Raw genomic sequence first — 15896 nt, 5'->3', positions numbered from 1 at the left:
CTTTCTTTCCAATATACCAATCCATATTGTCACTGAGCCCTCTGAAATGTAATAGGAGACTTTCTCCTTACTCCCGAGTTGCCAGGAGAGTACTCACAAACACACACACAGTAAAATCTCACTAACATTCACTTGGAATTTATGATAATTTTGTGCCTTTATTCTACTGTCAGCAAGACAGTATATGTTTGATAAATAAATAACTTCAACAGGTTTGTAAAGCATTTAGAAATCAACACAATTTATGCACTGGTAACCTATCATTCAAAACTACTTTTCAGAAGGATATCTGATAAGTTTATACATTGTTAGAAGATGCTTAAAAGTTCTAAAATTATACTCTTAAAATACTCTATAATTGGGCTATTCTATAATTATTTCCTACTAAATGTGAGTTTATATACAACATACTTTATCCATACTGGCACTAACTATTGAAACTGTAAGTGCTTTTCTTCTCTCCATAAATTATATAAATTGATTATGAATTGCCTAAACACACAACATAACACACACACACACACACACACACACAAAATCCTTTCAAGAAGGAATTATCTGTCAAGATAGTTCAAATTTGAAGCTGACTAACTTTGACATTATATTCCTAGAAAGTATTATAAATATTTTATCCAGGCAAAATGGCTGCCTTCAAGAAAGACACATTATAAAATATACATTTGGTCCTTTCTTTCATATTTTAAATGAGTTTTTATATGTCAATAAATGCCTCATAGGACCCTCTGGCCAAAAAAATTATATTAAATCCTAATGATGTAAGTTATGTGTTTATAAGCATTTAAAAAGCTATACATTCTTTCAGAATGTAATTCTTCAACTGACAATGTGGCTTTTTAAGTTGAAAAATGGTTTTTTTTGAAGCCAGGGAATATCTTTTCTTTTAAAATTTGTATTATGCGTTTCAGACTTTATGGAAACAAATAATTAAATTTTAAACATTATCACTGTGGCAACATACTTTTATCCTTTGTGCAGACTTCATTGCTACTTGACCATAAAGTTCTTACAGCAGCAAAAATTAATTTTCCTGCCTTCCATTGAGTGGGGGGTTGCAGAAATAAAAATTAAGAATTTAAGACATAGAGGTTAGGCTATTAACTCTGGATAAGACAACTTTGGAAAGCATTTTCTGACTGGAAGCTCTTGCTTTTACAGACATGAAGCTGCAGGGATGCATTTATTATAGGTTTGGTTCATAAATGTGCTTCCTATCAATCTTGGTTAAATCAGGTTAAATATGAATGCTGCTTTCCTGGCTGTCTTCCAAAAGTGCGCCGGAAAGCTTACTGAGGAATTTACTTAAGGAATCACAGTCTGATTAAATACATAGTGGCTATTTTTAAATAACACCTTACAAAAGAGACAATGGTCTAAAAGAGAAGTTGAGAACATTCTCTCTGTTTACTATAGTCAGACCTAACTACACTAGGACTTTGGGAAATTATCTTCAATTTTTAAAAAATGCATTGCCTACACAGTGCCCTAACATGTTCAGTGCACAACAAAGCTCTATATAACACCAAAAATTTAAATACAATGCAAACGTTCAGAATTTTCATTGAACTCTAAAATAGTTTTATTGTATTTATATAGTTGCATGGATTTGCTAAATCTGTTATTTGAATACAAACACATTTTGAAAAGGAATGGCTTTAAATATATATTAAGTAAAATTCTATTACTTTCCTTCTATTTTTACTTTCCATTTTATCTAGATTTAAAAAATTAATCTATAGCTATGGAGAGAAAAATCCTGCCCCCTAAATGCATACTGTTCAAAGATTTGTGAATAAAGGGCAGATTGTCTGAAAATTTAGCAATGCCAATTTACCATTTTTTTTTTAACAACAGGAAATGGCCTATAACATAATCTTTGATATGTAGCAACCTCACTAAATAAATGATTGAATATTATGGATCTAATCTTCCCATAATGCATATGGAATTTATTTTTCCATGACATTTATTCTTCCTGTTAATATAAGGACCAGGACCTTATTCTTTGCATGCATATGAATAAAGGTAAATCTCTTGCTCTTTCAAGACCCCCAAGTGACCAGATCACATCACTGTTTCTTGTGATACATGAATTTTCCCTGCAATAGGCTTTGTGAAATACTTTTCGGGGTGAACAACTGACCATCTAAAGCAGAGGTATACAAATCCAGCCCACTAACTGCCTGATTTTGTAAACAAAGTTTTAATAGCGCACAGCCACGCTTATTAGTTATATATTGTCTATGGCTGCTTTCGAAATGGCAAAGTTGACTGTTTGTGACAATGATGGAATCAGCTGCAGCCCCTAAAGTATTTATTCTCCAATCCCTTACAGAAAAAAATTTAACCTTTGATCTCAATGCATAACTATATGGAATCTGTTTTAAATACAATGCTTTGAAAGCTCCAGAATTAAAAGCTACAGTCCCATTTCACATTAGAAGGGCAAATACATAGTTTAGATATCCATGCAATTACATACAACGTGAATTGGGTCTTTTAGGAGTAACTGTTCAAAACTTCATGAAGCCACAGAAATCCATCAACATTTCCCAGTTCTGCAGTTAAAAATACATATCTCGAGGTGAACTGTTAGATTTCAAAAGTAAGTAATAAATATTTAAAATAACAACTATTCTCCCCTAAAATTATCATTGGAAGTAGCATTAAGAAATGCTAACATAAATAAATGATCATTTAAACTAGTCCTGAAACACTTGTTTCCTAAGCAACACAAACAGAAAGCCAGGATATCTCATTTGCTGTGAAATGTTTGTTTTTAATTTTCCTACTCAGTGCTTTTTTATTACCTAAATGCAAGCTGTTAATGAAGAGAAACATCTGAACTCTTTTTATTATGTTTATTTGTTATAAATAACACACTGGGAACCCAAATGAACTTACCATCGCTTCAAGTGCATATTGGTTACAACTTAGCAACATCCTCTTCAGAAGGCTGTTGCCATTTTATAAAGAAGGTGGACTGCTCAGTGGAATGATTTTTATTTTATCAAAAAAAGTGAGACTTTTAAAGGCCTTTATTTTCATCGCACTGTGTGATATTGACTCTGTTTTGTATCACATTATTCAATATTGATTTCAAGTAACATCCGGAGCCTCACACACCTATCAGTATCTCAGGGCTAACTAGGCACGAACAGAGGAAGTAATACAATCGCTTTTGTTAATGTTCTCATGCGACAGGCAGAGGCAGTCAGTGTTAGACCTGGTAAAACACATCTAGCTCTAGGTGCAACCTGAGGGGAGACGCGGCAAGAAAGCGGCACCGACTGCGCATGCTCCTATTCAGGCAGAGACAGAAAGGGAGTGGACGTACTGTAGAAGCTGGCCATTACGTAGTTTTGGCAGCGATCACCAGTAAACTCATTGGGGCACCTGAGAGAAGAAACAAAAAACAATGGTAGAAAAAACAGAGAAAAAGAGAAGAGGTGAATATATGCTAGAAAGAAGCTCCTTCAGTGTCATTTGACTGGACTTGGTGAGTTCACCTCAGGAACTGAATCTTTGTCCTAATCACAGCTTTCAGACTCTGGCAGTTCCCCCAAAGGGCTCAAAACTGAGACAAAACCGAGTCCCAGGGTTTCTATGTCAGAAAGATGCCAGCATTTTAAGTGGCTGCTTCCTTTCAAAGGGGGCCACTTAAAATGAAGCCTGATGGTTGTTCATCTCCATTTTATATCTGATTGCTCTGGTCAAACATGTTGGAAGGAAATGTTTTTGGTTGGCTTGTCTGCCATGGCTGCCGGCGTCACCGGCCATCCTGGCCCTCATTCTTTGGAATTTATGACATTTTGGGGCCCACGTTGGGAGACAGTTAAACAAGGTCACATGGAATGGGTTTATGCCCCGAGTGGTTAAACCATTATTAGGACAAAAGGAATCAGTTGCAACTGAACTGTAACAGCACCAAGTGGCAGTAATTGTTGCTGCAGTTTGGGGGAGGAAGCAAATTTCAGATTATTTTAACATACTTTCTTGGTTTTGGACTTTCATGGGCACATTCTCAGTACATCTCGCTCCAGTGAATCCAGGTTGGCACCTAGAGGGCAAAAATGTGATAAGCAATAGAATGCTAAAGACACTGAACTTTCAGACTGCCAATTTTCCTCCTATGGAATATGGAGATTCCTACAAATGACCTGGTGACTGAACAACACAAAGAAAAGGTAAAGAAAACATTCAGAGAACCATGTCCCATGAACACTGTGGGGTATGTGTTTTTGTCAACGTTTGCTTCGGTCTTCATAAGATCAGTTAACTGAAAGTTAACTATAGTGTTGGAAAGTAGAATAGGGGTGGCAAGGCCTGGGCAGCTAAGTCGTTTTCCTTTTGGTATTTCCTCATTTGCCAGTGGCCACTGACTCTTACTTGTTAAAACCTTACCATTGATCCCTGACTTTTACTATGTTAAAACCCTGCCCTTGTTCATTGACTCTTACTATGTTAAAACACTGCTTTTGCGAAGCACATGCACGGTTCCATCTACAATCTTTTATCATTTAAATGATCCTGAGCCTTTTCTCTTATATACACTTATTTTGTACTTATCTCATTAGGTATTTTTGTAACTTATAAGTTAAATCATCAAACTACAAAAGAAGTCAGCACTTTCATACTCTAGTGATAACTGACAAGAAAAATACATTCCCTTTTCTTTTTAAATACTGCAAATTAGGTCTCATTTTTCATGTCAAAAGACAGAAAGAGGCAGCTGTTTACCAGTACAAATTTCACTCCTTCCAATTAGGCCAAATCAAAGACATATATTTAAAAACATTAACAGTTATTCTACAGTAGTACTTAATAGATGTCATTTTGCATTTAAGGCAAAACTACAGTTGACCCTTGGACAATGTGGGCATTAGGGGCACCAACCCCCTGTGCAGTCGAAAATCCACATGTAACTTTTGACTCCCCAAAAGAGTTTACTAATAGTCTACTGTTGACAAGCAACCTTACCGATAACATATTTTTGTATATGTATTATATATGCATTCTTACAATAAAGTAAGTTAAAGAAAAAATTTTTTCAAATTGTCACAAATCTCCATAAGATTTTTCAATGCATTTATTGAAAAAAATCTACGTATCAGTGGACTTGTGCAGCTCAAACCTATGTTGTACAAAAGTCAACTGTATTTTGAAATTGTGTGAAATTTTGCATTTTACTCACACACATACATTTACTTATCAAAATTCTGGAATCTTGATATAATATTGCTCTTCAGGTCATGTGATGGGGCTGTGCCTGAATACGAAAGTCCTTTATAATTGTTCTTTTTGTTGCTGCTACTCCAGGAGCTAAAGCATTTCAGACTGGATTCATTTTACCTATTGTCATGCTCTAATAAAAAGGGCCATTGAAAGGTTCTAGGAAGCACGTATACATACAGATGTTCAATACCCATAGCCATGATTACTATTAATAGTTCACCTATACAATAACCATCATACAAAGCACCTAATATAATGTAGCTCTGATAGCACGTACCTTGTGATTTACATACAACCCTTTCTTCTCCAGAGTAAATAACAATAAATGGTATCTTTTTGGTATCAAAGAGATATGAATAAAACTATTCATTTTAACTCATATGAGGGTGGTTTTTTTCTTTCATTTCCCTTAAAGCCAAATTCAATGCCAAAAAATGTTACCAAGTAGTTTGGTATATCTAATTCTCCTATTTCATGAAGAATGGCCTGCAAGATAAAATATTAGCTGTTCTAGATTTTTAGTCCCTTGAGTACTTGTGTAAACTTAAAGTATAATTATAATGATTAACAATAATATCAATAAGCTCAACAACAAACATCATGTATTAATATAGCCCTTTTGGGCTCTTCAAAACACATTTATATAAATGATCTGGTTATTTTGGTTAGAATATTTTTGCTTCAGTGACTAGAGGAAAAGCTAACTACAGAAATGCAAAACTAAGAACTATAACCTGTCAGGCTGGGTCATGTCTCATAAAGAAGGCATTCTACATGCTTCAGTAAGAACATCTTCACAGATACCTACAGAAAATATATGGAAACCTGTTTTCCATAGAATTTATTTGACATCATAATTTCTGGGGCATATGGGATTTCTAATTTGTGTATTTGTTTCTGAGCTAGGACTCTAGATCCATATAGACATAACCTTATAATTAAGCAGGTAATTCCAGAATTAAAGATACATTCTATAATGACCATTTCATCTTACCTGTTTTGCATTCTTGATAAAAATTAGAATTCTCATATTAATTACACAATAATCCATTTGTTTCATACAAAGAACACATGGTGTAAGAAATGTGAATACCGTGTGTGTGGGGGGGGGGAGGGAGAGGGGGAGGGGAGAGAGACAGAGAGGGAATCATTGGAGGCAAGAAATGCACTTATTTAAGGGTCATGAAATTAACAAATAGCTGAGGAACCATGAGTACCTTAAGAGACGGCATATATTTATTAGAAAATTGTCATTAGGCACCTTAGATGCCAGTTTTGAAATTGCAGGGCACAGGACAACTAGGTGAAGGGGATAAAAAAAATCTTAAACACAATCAATTTTCTAATTAGTATGAACTTTTAAAATGCTGTTTCCTAGGAACTAGCATTATGGGAGAACAGTTTTATCGTAGGATGACATAGATCAGTGCAGTGATACTGTATCTCTGAGGTGTCAATCCAAATCAGCTATATCTGACCCAGAACTATCCTTTACCTAATGCTTATCTTTATTCAGATAAATTTTATTATTTCAAGTGTGGTCCATGGACCAATAGTACCAGTATCTCCTGGAATATTGTTAGCAGAAATGCAGACTCTCAGGCCCCGGGCCAGAAGTACTGAATGAGAATCTGCATTTTAACAAGATGGCCAAGAGATCTGCACGTACATTAAAGTTTAAGATGCCAAGGACCCTCTATTCTAGCATTGTGGTATTTTGCTGCTTGGATGTGAGTACAGCCCATATAGCTTCATTGGGTCTTGGTTTTCCTCTGTGATAAAATGAAGGGTTTTAACTAAGTGATTACCAAAGTTTTCTTTTACTGTAAAGGTCGGGGAAGTGATGCTCCCCTAACACATGGAATCACTGTGCAAAAGCCCTGACATCATTTCTTCTGAATTCATTACCAATCAGGGAAGACTCAGAGACTCTTAAAAAACATTTCTGATAGAATGGATTTTTAAGACAATCATGGAAGTAAAACAAATTGCAAATAACTTTCCCTAAGCAACTCAAGTGTTCAGTGACAACCATCATTACGCAGCTTTTGTGGACATCTAGAGTTGTTGCCAAATCAAATGAAAGGAAGCAGAAACAGTTTCTGCACAAGCAACCTGCAGACAGTATCGGCTGCACAGAGAAAGCATATGCAAATACAGACTCGTTTCATCTACAAGTTCTGATTAAATTCCATGGACTTACTTCTGAAAGAATAGGGAGATTGGCTTATGACACATTTCTATATTAGCACTGCACGTTAATCATCCAATCTATCACTCTCCACAAAGGTAAGAGTATGGCAAATTTAATCTGATTTTGAACAATGTGCTTTAACATGAGATTGAGGAATTCCAAGAATTTTATTTCTTAAATGAATCTCCTTGAATAATAAAGCCCACCTTATAGCTTAAAATATATATATACCATTTGTTTCACATACCAGATTAGAAGTTGGAAATACTTTTATTTGACTGCTGTTAACACGACAATCCTTGATCTAATGAGATGCAAATTCAGACAGTTTTGTCTGAATTTAGTCATCACTTCCTCCAACAAACCTCCTTCCTGACCTCTGCCTCCCCATCTCCCCATGTCCCCGCCCTGGGCGAGGACTCCCTCTTTGGCTCTCACATTGTTCCCTGCCCTGATGGCTTTCCTAGCCTGAACCTGTCTGTGCTGTGATTATCTGTTTGTAAGGACAGTGACCATATTTTGATCATTTTGTATCTCTAATGTTTAGCACAGTGCCTGGCTCATAAAGGGCTCTCATAAAATGTTGTTTAAGTCAAGCCAAAGATAGGATCAGACTGCAGTGACCAAAAAAGAACCGTATCAAAGAGATGTTCCTACAGCCAACTATTTGCCAAGAACAGATCAATACTGAACTTAAGGCTTTTACTTGTACAGCTTATGACAGAATCTCCTCTGTAGCCACCGAAATAATTTTTTATAGGCGCTCCTAATACGCTCCTCACAGACTCCATTCCCTAAACAGAAACCTTTAACATTGTGTTTGGAATCTGGAAAAGACTGTAACAATAAGTCCATTATCTCAAAGTTAAATCCTGTTACTGAAATACCAGTTAGCCTAGGATTCCATAAAGCAGTATATGTAACTAAGACTCTCTACACACAGCATCAGTAAAGTAAAAACTTCTTAATAATAACCTTCATACATGATGACTAGATGACTATCCTGATACATAATCAATCATAAATTTATGTAATTTGAGAATCAATTTAGTGGTTGATATGTTTTTTATATTCTATTTGAATAAATTAGTTCCCATTTTTTGGTGATATATTAGACACATTCAAAGGTATCTTCAAACCTCCAAGAAATTTCTGGTTATTTAGGGTTTGCTTATTTTATGAACCTATAAATGGTTTTATAAGTTTATGGTTGATTTATAAGCCATCCTCAGATATCCTTTCTCTTCTTTTATTTCTTAGTGTCATTGATTTTCATCAGGCCTTCCCTTGACCAGGCAGGACAAGGGAGAAACAAGGTCTACATATGATATTTCCTCATACCTAAGTCATCACTGCACACACTAACTTTCCTCATCCCTTCGCCTGCTCTGCATTCTGGCTAGAACTCATCTACTTACTGGCTGAGTATCTGTGCTGTAGATTACTTTTCCCCAAATGTATTGTTATCATTAGTCTGCATTTTTCTGAGATGAACCTCACTCTGTTATCTATCTTCAAGTGAAATTTCTTGAGGTCTGTGTATGCTTTTCTAATTTGTGTTTTAGGATTCTTTACGGCATCATCTGCAGAAGACATTTCTTTCCTCAAGGGAAGGCCCTCTTCAACATTATTAAAGGAAATATTAAACATAAAGAATTTCAATACCATTTCCTTCAGATCTAACCCTATACCTCCCCATCACTGTTCCGCTAGTATGTATCATCCCTTTTCTTCTTTATTAGGATCTGGGAACTAGTTCTTAATTCATGAGATAATAGTACCCACAGAGTGGCCACACTGGAGTCATGGGTGAATACTGAGGAAAACAAATCTCAGTTGTCCTGGCTCTCCAGTGTTGTTTTTCAACGTCTAAGACATACAATCCTAGTAATGAGGGTGGCAGTGTTTATGAATTAACCTGTCCTCGTTTGACCCTTGGTGCCCTTCCCAAACTCTGTTTGTACAGCTTGTTCTGATATGCTCATGTGCAGACTAAAATCCTTGCCACTGTTCATTTTGCATGATGCATCTGTAAGTGTGGGGTCAAACAATTTAATTGGGTATGGGATCAATCCACATCTCATACATCTCCATGCCACTGCGACACAACGACATATTGACTGATCTGTGGTTTGTTCTTCCTCTCTGGCAGATGTCCTTCCTGGCTTAGAGATTCAGAACTTTACAGTTCTATCTATTCCACCAGCCTTTATTTTATGATAAAACATCTAAATATTCACTTTTTTACTTAAATCATTCAATATAAATATTTTAAATTATGCATTTATTTTAAATAGACCATCTGCTCCTCAAGGTGAAGGCTGTATGTATTTTTTTTTCCCATTGCATCTCTGCCTCTGACTAGTTGGGATCCCTATTATACATTCCCTTAGCTCCCTAAATATCCTTCATAGTACTCAGCATACTTACAATTAATTTAATTACTTGAAATATGTTTGCTACTTGTAATAACCTAGGACTCCATGAGAGCGGACACCAGCATGGCTTATTCACCACTTCATACTGAGCACTAGCCTGTCTCATAGAGGCATAAATACATGATTTTAGAAGAAAAAAAGAAAGCAAGCTATTACAAACACTTAGTGTACCTGATTTTAGGCCAAAATGTACCTAAATTGGTTTCTATAAGAACAAAGGGATTTCCTTCAACCTATCTTAGTGAGTGAAAGTCAAACTAAATTCATAAATACCTAGTAGGCACATAGCAGGATTCTGGATACATGGGGGACACAGACAAAATAGAAAACATGGTCCTCTGCAGAGGAGGTTATCTAGATATAAGCCACAGGATCTAAGTTGCATCCACCCTCTCTCACAAAGGCTTCCATACCTGTTGACTGTTTCAGCGTTTAGGAACAAAGAAATGCTACAGGCAAGTGTCGTACCCATTCAGAAGGATGCACTCGCCCAGAGCTGGGTTAGAGGCCAGCTAGAGTCCAGCCTGTTCCTATGGACTGGAGGTTCCAGCCCGATATATATCCCTTTTATTCATTCCAAATATCTTGTTCTATAGCCATGACGAGAGGCCACAGGACACAGCCATGAACTTGAACCATCATCCTCTCAATTATGTTAATGCAGCTACCAACAAGTGCTATGAATATCATCACCAGTATGCCAGGATTTTATAACTGTAACCTTAACTAGTGTCTTTGACTTTCTCTCCCCATCTGATCTAGTCCCCAGATTTCTCAAGCCTGTATGGGAGTCCCTCTTCCTTAAACATCTGCTATGTTTATGGTGTCATTCCCTTGCTCCAGAAGGGACTACTCCCTATTACCTATCACAGTGCCCACTGTCCTCTGCCTGGTCTTAAGAGCTCAGAAACTCTAACATCGAACTTAGTTTTTTGTTTGTTTTACTTCCCCAAATGGAGCTGTTGCCTTGATCTGTCTGTCACTATGTCTCACAGACACAGTGACTGCGACCTCAGCACCTGCCTGCTCTATGGAAAGACTCCATACAGGATGGGTATGCTTATAAAGTCTTCTCCAACTTACTCCAGTTTTTTCTTTTCCTTCATTAAAGTCTCATTACTGTAATAATCAGCATTGTACCACTTGGGATATAATCTCTTAATTGACTTACTATTTTAGCTACTTAATTTTCCTAAAGAGACTGTTTCCAGGGACCAAAGACCACGTCTTATATGGTCTCTGTGTTTTCAGAAATGTCTGGCATAGATATAGTTTTTCTATAAACAAATCTTAATATTTCATTTATTGAGTTTTATTTATCATACCATATTTGTGAGGCTTTACCTCCTACAGTTACATGTTTTTCATAACTGTTTCCTACAATAATGTACCACATGATATAGGCTCTCAAATATACTACATGATTTCATGAAAATTAATTATATAATATCATAAGTTCTTGTTTGACAGTATTGCCCACCACCTTCCCAAGTCTTGTTTTTCATTTTTACACAAAAGGAAGATTATGATCAGAGAGATTTAATAATGTATCAAATGCAAAATTATACAACTAGTGGATTGCCTCACTAAACCATATAAAAGCTGCTAGAGTTAAATAAAATGAAGAATTGGGGATTAAATATGATAACACAGTCTGTTAAGACAGGTATACCTATTTTTCCAATGTCTACAGAGAGACCGTAATACGACCATTTACTTTTTTATTATAAGGAAAAACAAAGCTTGCTTCCCAAGAGCTAGAAGTACTTCAGCAGAAATGAATTCATTTAATTTTGTGGGCTCCCTGGGAAGAACTTCGGAGAATTTATTAACTTTAAGTTATAAATAAAGATATAGTTCAGAGAGTTGAACAGAAAGGACTCAAGACTGTTCACCAAAATTGGTGGTTAAAACTCTCATCCCTCATGAGGAAGCCACATCTGTCCATGGGACTTACATAATGGGTTTATAAATACAGTCTGGTATAAAATCATTTATAGATTAAAAAAAAATTACATCAACATCTTCCAAAATAGTTCTCTACTAGAACCGTTCAGAAGAACAGATACACTAGGAACAAGGGGAGAAAGCAAAGAGGAAAATCTGGACAATGTCATGCTCAAATCGTCTTGTTCTTCAAATCACATCACTACTAGCGCATCAGAGGGTGAAAGATGGAATGGTTCTTTTCTCATCTTTATGTAATCTGGAATTGTAACTATTTTTAACCCAGGATAAATTCTCAATTACTATAGAGAGAAGAGAAATGCAGAAGATGAGAACCATTGCTGAAATTTTCATACGGTCCCCAGGGAAAGTCCAAGTAATCAGCAAACCTCCCCTTAGAGAAGTGCTTAACATGGTAAATCCATTTGGAACACCTTGTTCTAAATGGGGACGGAACAGATTTGCTGGAAAGTCTTCTACTTCAACTCCCAAGAAGACAGCAGTGGATTAAGTGACCAGAGAGACTACTTGGAAACTTCCATGTGTGCGGTGTTTCTGAGTCATGTCTTTAGGCAGGGATGCAGCTGATTCTGAATGATGTGGCTCATGCTTCAGTAATGTTTGCTCTAAACGGATGGGTCACACGGAAACCATGACCTGGGTCCTAATGCAGGGCCATGAGGAGCCTGTGCAACACTTTTATGCTTTCTGTCTCTATTCAAGTGAATAATACATTATCGTAAGACATGGTATATTAGGTGCCTTTGTTTCAGTTCTGAGTAGTGATTATTTTTAATGCCATAGATGTTTTTAATGCAGGGGATTAAACACAAACACACTTTCATTTAACACAAAAGGCCCGAGTTATTTAGGATGTTAAATATACTCCAATTTCTCCCTCAAGGTACTGGCTTGCTTTGAATTAGCAATAAAAACATGGTCCAAAGGGGGGAAAATGTTATCAGAATCATAGATGTCAAAGATGTTCTTCCTAACAGGACCCAATTATAAGCTTTAATACTTTTCTGAAAGATTATAATTACAAAAAAAAACCCCATAAATTATGAAGCCAATTTTCTGAGAATTAGAAGACAAACATAATGCCCCAGACAATTAGCTTGGGGAAAACAAAGTTTCCATTCATGGTTTGCTGCTGTAATAATTATTAGAGGAATGACACATATTTCACTTCAAGTTTTTTTTTTTTTTTCTGGATTGGGCTTAAAATATAATGAAAATCCATGTGGGTGGAAAAAAATTACAGTTGTTGGCACAATACCAAAGTGGAACAAATGAACAGTGCTCATGCAATTGCATGTTTTGTATAGGACGTGGGAGGGCTATGGAATAGCTGAAATTAATATATGGAAAATAAATGCACTGGCTCCTTGGAGGTATGCAGAAAATATCATGTGTACTCACTCAGCTTGTAAATCTTGGCAAAGGCTAAGATGAAAAATGATCATGTTTCATTGTTATAATTAAAATAGAGTGGGTCTCCAATGCTTTTTTAAAAAAGTAAAAATATGAGACATAGATAATATGAGTACAACTGTTTAAAAAGGAGAATTTCAGGAACTATAATTAAACTTTTTTTTCAAAGGGCAATATTAAAACATAATTAGACTAATGTATGCCTAAAATCAGGAAAGAATAACAAGATTTCCCAATATAATAAATAAACCTTGTACCTTGCATATTATAATTCTTAGCCTCTGGTATTTTCTATTTTCATCAGAGAAAATCTTCACGCAAACTGTAACATTTCTTCATCCTACTTCACACGTTTGGGCTGAATTCACAAGTTGACAGAACCAGACAAAAACTGACCAGTTTTAATTCTCAACTGGAGGTATACAGATTTGAATATCCAAAAAGTAAATCTCTGAGGTTCATTTTAAAACAATAAACATTGACAGTCATATGAAATAATTCAGACCTGAAAGAGTAATTTTCTATGTACTCTTCCATTTTTATCTTGCTTTAAAATGTTTGAAAACACCTTTACCTATTAATTTTATTTTGGCTTATAGCTTTGGCTAGCTCTATGAGAATGATGTTTAGTAATTGAGATTGGAATTCTACTCCTGTGATTCCTCGTCTTTTTTTTACTCTAACAGACTATATTGACTTTTGTAAGCTGTCTTTCTGCATTGATAAAATCAGCTGTACAACCAGCAAAACTTGTCTTCTCTTGTAACCACTTCTACTCTTTAAAGAGTAGCTTCTGAGGGCAAGAAAGCAGTTCTGAGAGCCGTGTTCACGGCCTTGAGGTCCCATGAGATATGGAACAGACAGCCCATGTCTAGAACTGCAGAGGAAACAGCAAAACATTTCCTACAAAATGGCACTTTTGTTTGGTGTTAGGATTTTAAAATGTGCATCTTTTAAGTTGCCCTTTATTACTTACAACTAAAGTCATCTTAGAATGGACACATAAATATTTATATATTATTCATATGCTGTAAAGGGAAATGACCTTGTTAATTATTTCTTGTGCCATTTTTTTTTTCCATTTTGCCAGTTGCTCTTTCTGTCAGCACAACTGTCTCTCTGACAAACATGACTTTTGTCAACAGTTCAGTTACAAGCTCACATTCAGGTGCAGGAGACCATTTTTATGATGGTGTGGTTTTGATTTCATTTAGGATAAGCATGGCTACTTTAGAATGATGGGACACAGCTATTGGTCAACTACAAAATAGCTGTGTATTTTTCATCATTCCAGTGAAACATTAACTTTTAGCACATTGAATTATATGAGTCCTTGGACCACATACAGCCTAAATATCAAGGATAGATGTAAAATGCATGGCACACTACACATGTGCTTTTGAGTGAGACCTGCTAATTTTAATCGCAAGGTTTAAATATTTAATTACTGATATCATTGTTTTATTCTGCCTGTTGAGAAAGAGTAACTGTGATAACTTCTTAATGGCGCATCAACTCCTTCAGGTTATTGGAAAGAGCACCATTCTCAATACATCCATAACTAACTGCAGTGTGTGAAAGAACACTCTGCCTTCTACACACAGTGCAGCTACACACAGTAACTGCATTTCCAAACACATGCAATTTGCTTTTTCTTCATTAGTGAGATCAACCTAAATTCCATTTTTTAAAAGTAGTTAGAAACAATCAGCTAAATGCCAAGAGCACCAGATGCGTCAGTAAAGAATCTTCTGTCCTTCTGCTTCTTTTAGGTGTCCTATTTATTTGCATGTGATCACTGGGGTAAAAAGGAACATTATCCCACCACTTAATTCATACATTGGATGGAGAAGTAGGTATCCAAAATTATAGGCCTCCATGATATTTGCACATCTCTTCTAGGTAACAATGAGGAAAACCATGAGGAAAGCAACCTTATAACTATGAAGACCGAAAGAACCAAAACCAGACATCCCAAAACACTTAAAAAAGCAAAAAACAATTCTGAACGTAACAGAGGAGATGACAAATGGTATGAGCTGTTCAAAAATGCTCTACAAATAAAACAGCATTATTCAGCAGGATGCAATGGAATTGGAAAAACAATAACACACCATGGAACAGAACCATCTGAGAGAAGCAGTTATGGATAGAAGCCACACAAAGGGGTTCTTTTCTTACTTGCACAAGTATCTTGAGGGGTTTGAAAGGTCTTTCACCATGAAGCACTCGCCTCCATTCACACAGAAAGTTTTCTCCTTCTCCGCACACTTTACAAGATGGCTTGTTCCAGTTGTAGATGTTGATGTAGCTGGAGAGAAGAAAAAGAAGGGGAAAGGTTTACATTTCTTTCCTTCTTCTCCACAGACGTTCATCTTAAATTCTCTTAGAAGGAAGAGTTTATACAAAGTCCAGCCGACTTCACTACACTTGCAGATTTAATACACAACAGCAAAGAAGTTCAGTACTTTCTAGGTGTAATTAAATATAATAAAATTTAAAAAGGATAATTACAGCTAATTAATGTAATTTTAATTAAGTAGAAAAAGGGACTCAACATTTTTTCTAACCAATATTTATCTTCCAAGGAAGTTGGAAAAGAGAAGATCTATTGTCATTACATAAAATAT

General features: G+C 35.9%; 1 protein-coding gene across 12 annotated transcripts in view; it reads right to left on the bottom strand.

The window, feature by feature from the left end:
- Positions 1–15896, bottom strand: part of NRG1 (neuregulin 1) — a 200670-nt gene that overhangs the window by 20432 nt on the left and 164342 nt on the right. For 6 of the 12 annotated variants that reach the window (XM_057505173.1, XM_057505170.1, XM_036894280.2 and 3 more), the window contains 2 exons: positions 15448–15577; positions 3356–3414 (listed from right to left, as the gene is read on the bottom strand). In XM_057505173.1, coding sequence (XP_057361156.1) covers positions 3356–3414; positions 15448–15577 — 189 coding nt within the window. Of the gene's footprint in view, positions 1–3355; positions 3415–4010; positions 4079–15447; positions 15578–15896 lie in introns of those variants that run through there. The other 6 variants (XM_057505172.1, XM_057505169.1, XM_036894277.2 and 3 more) reach the window with 3 other exon arrangements.

This window comes from Manis pentadactyla, chromosome 7 (assembly GCF_030020395.1).
Source record: "Manis pentadactyla isolate mManPen7 chromosome 7, mManPen7.hap1, whole genome shotgun sequence".
Lineage (NCBI taxonomy): Eukaryota > Metazoa > Chordata > Mammalia > Pholidota > Manidae > Manis > Manis pentadactyla.
This window is presented reverse-complemented; position numbering and strand designations above follow the sequence as displayed.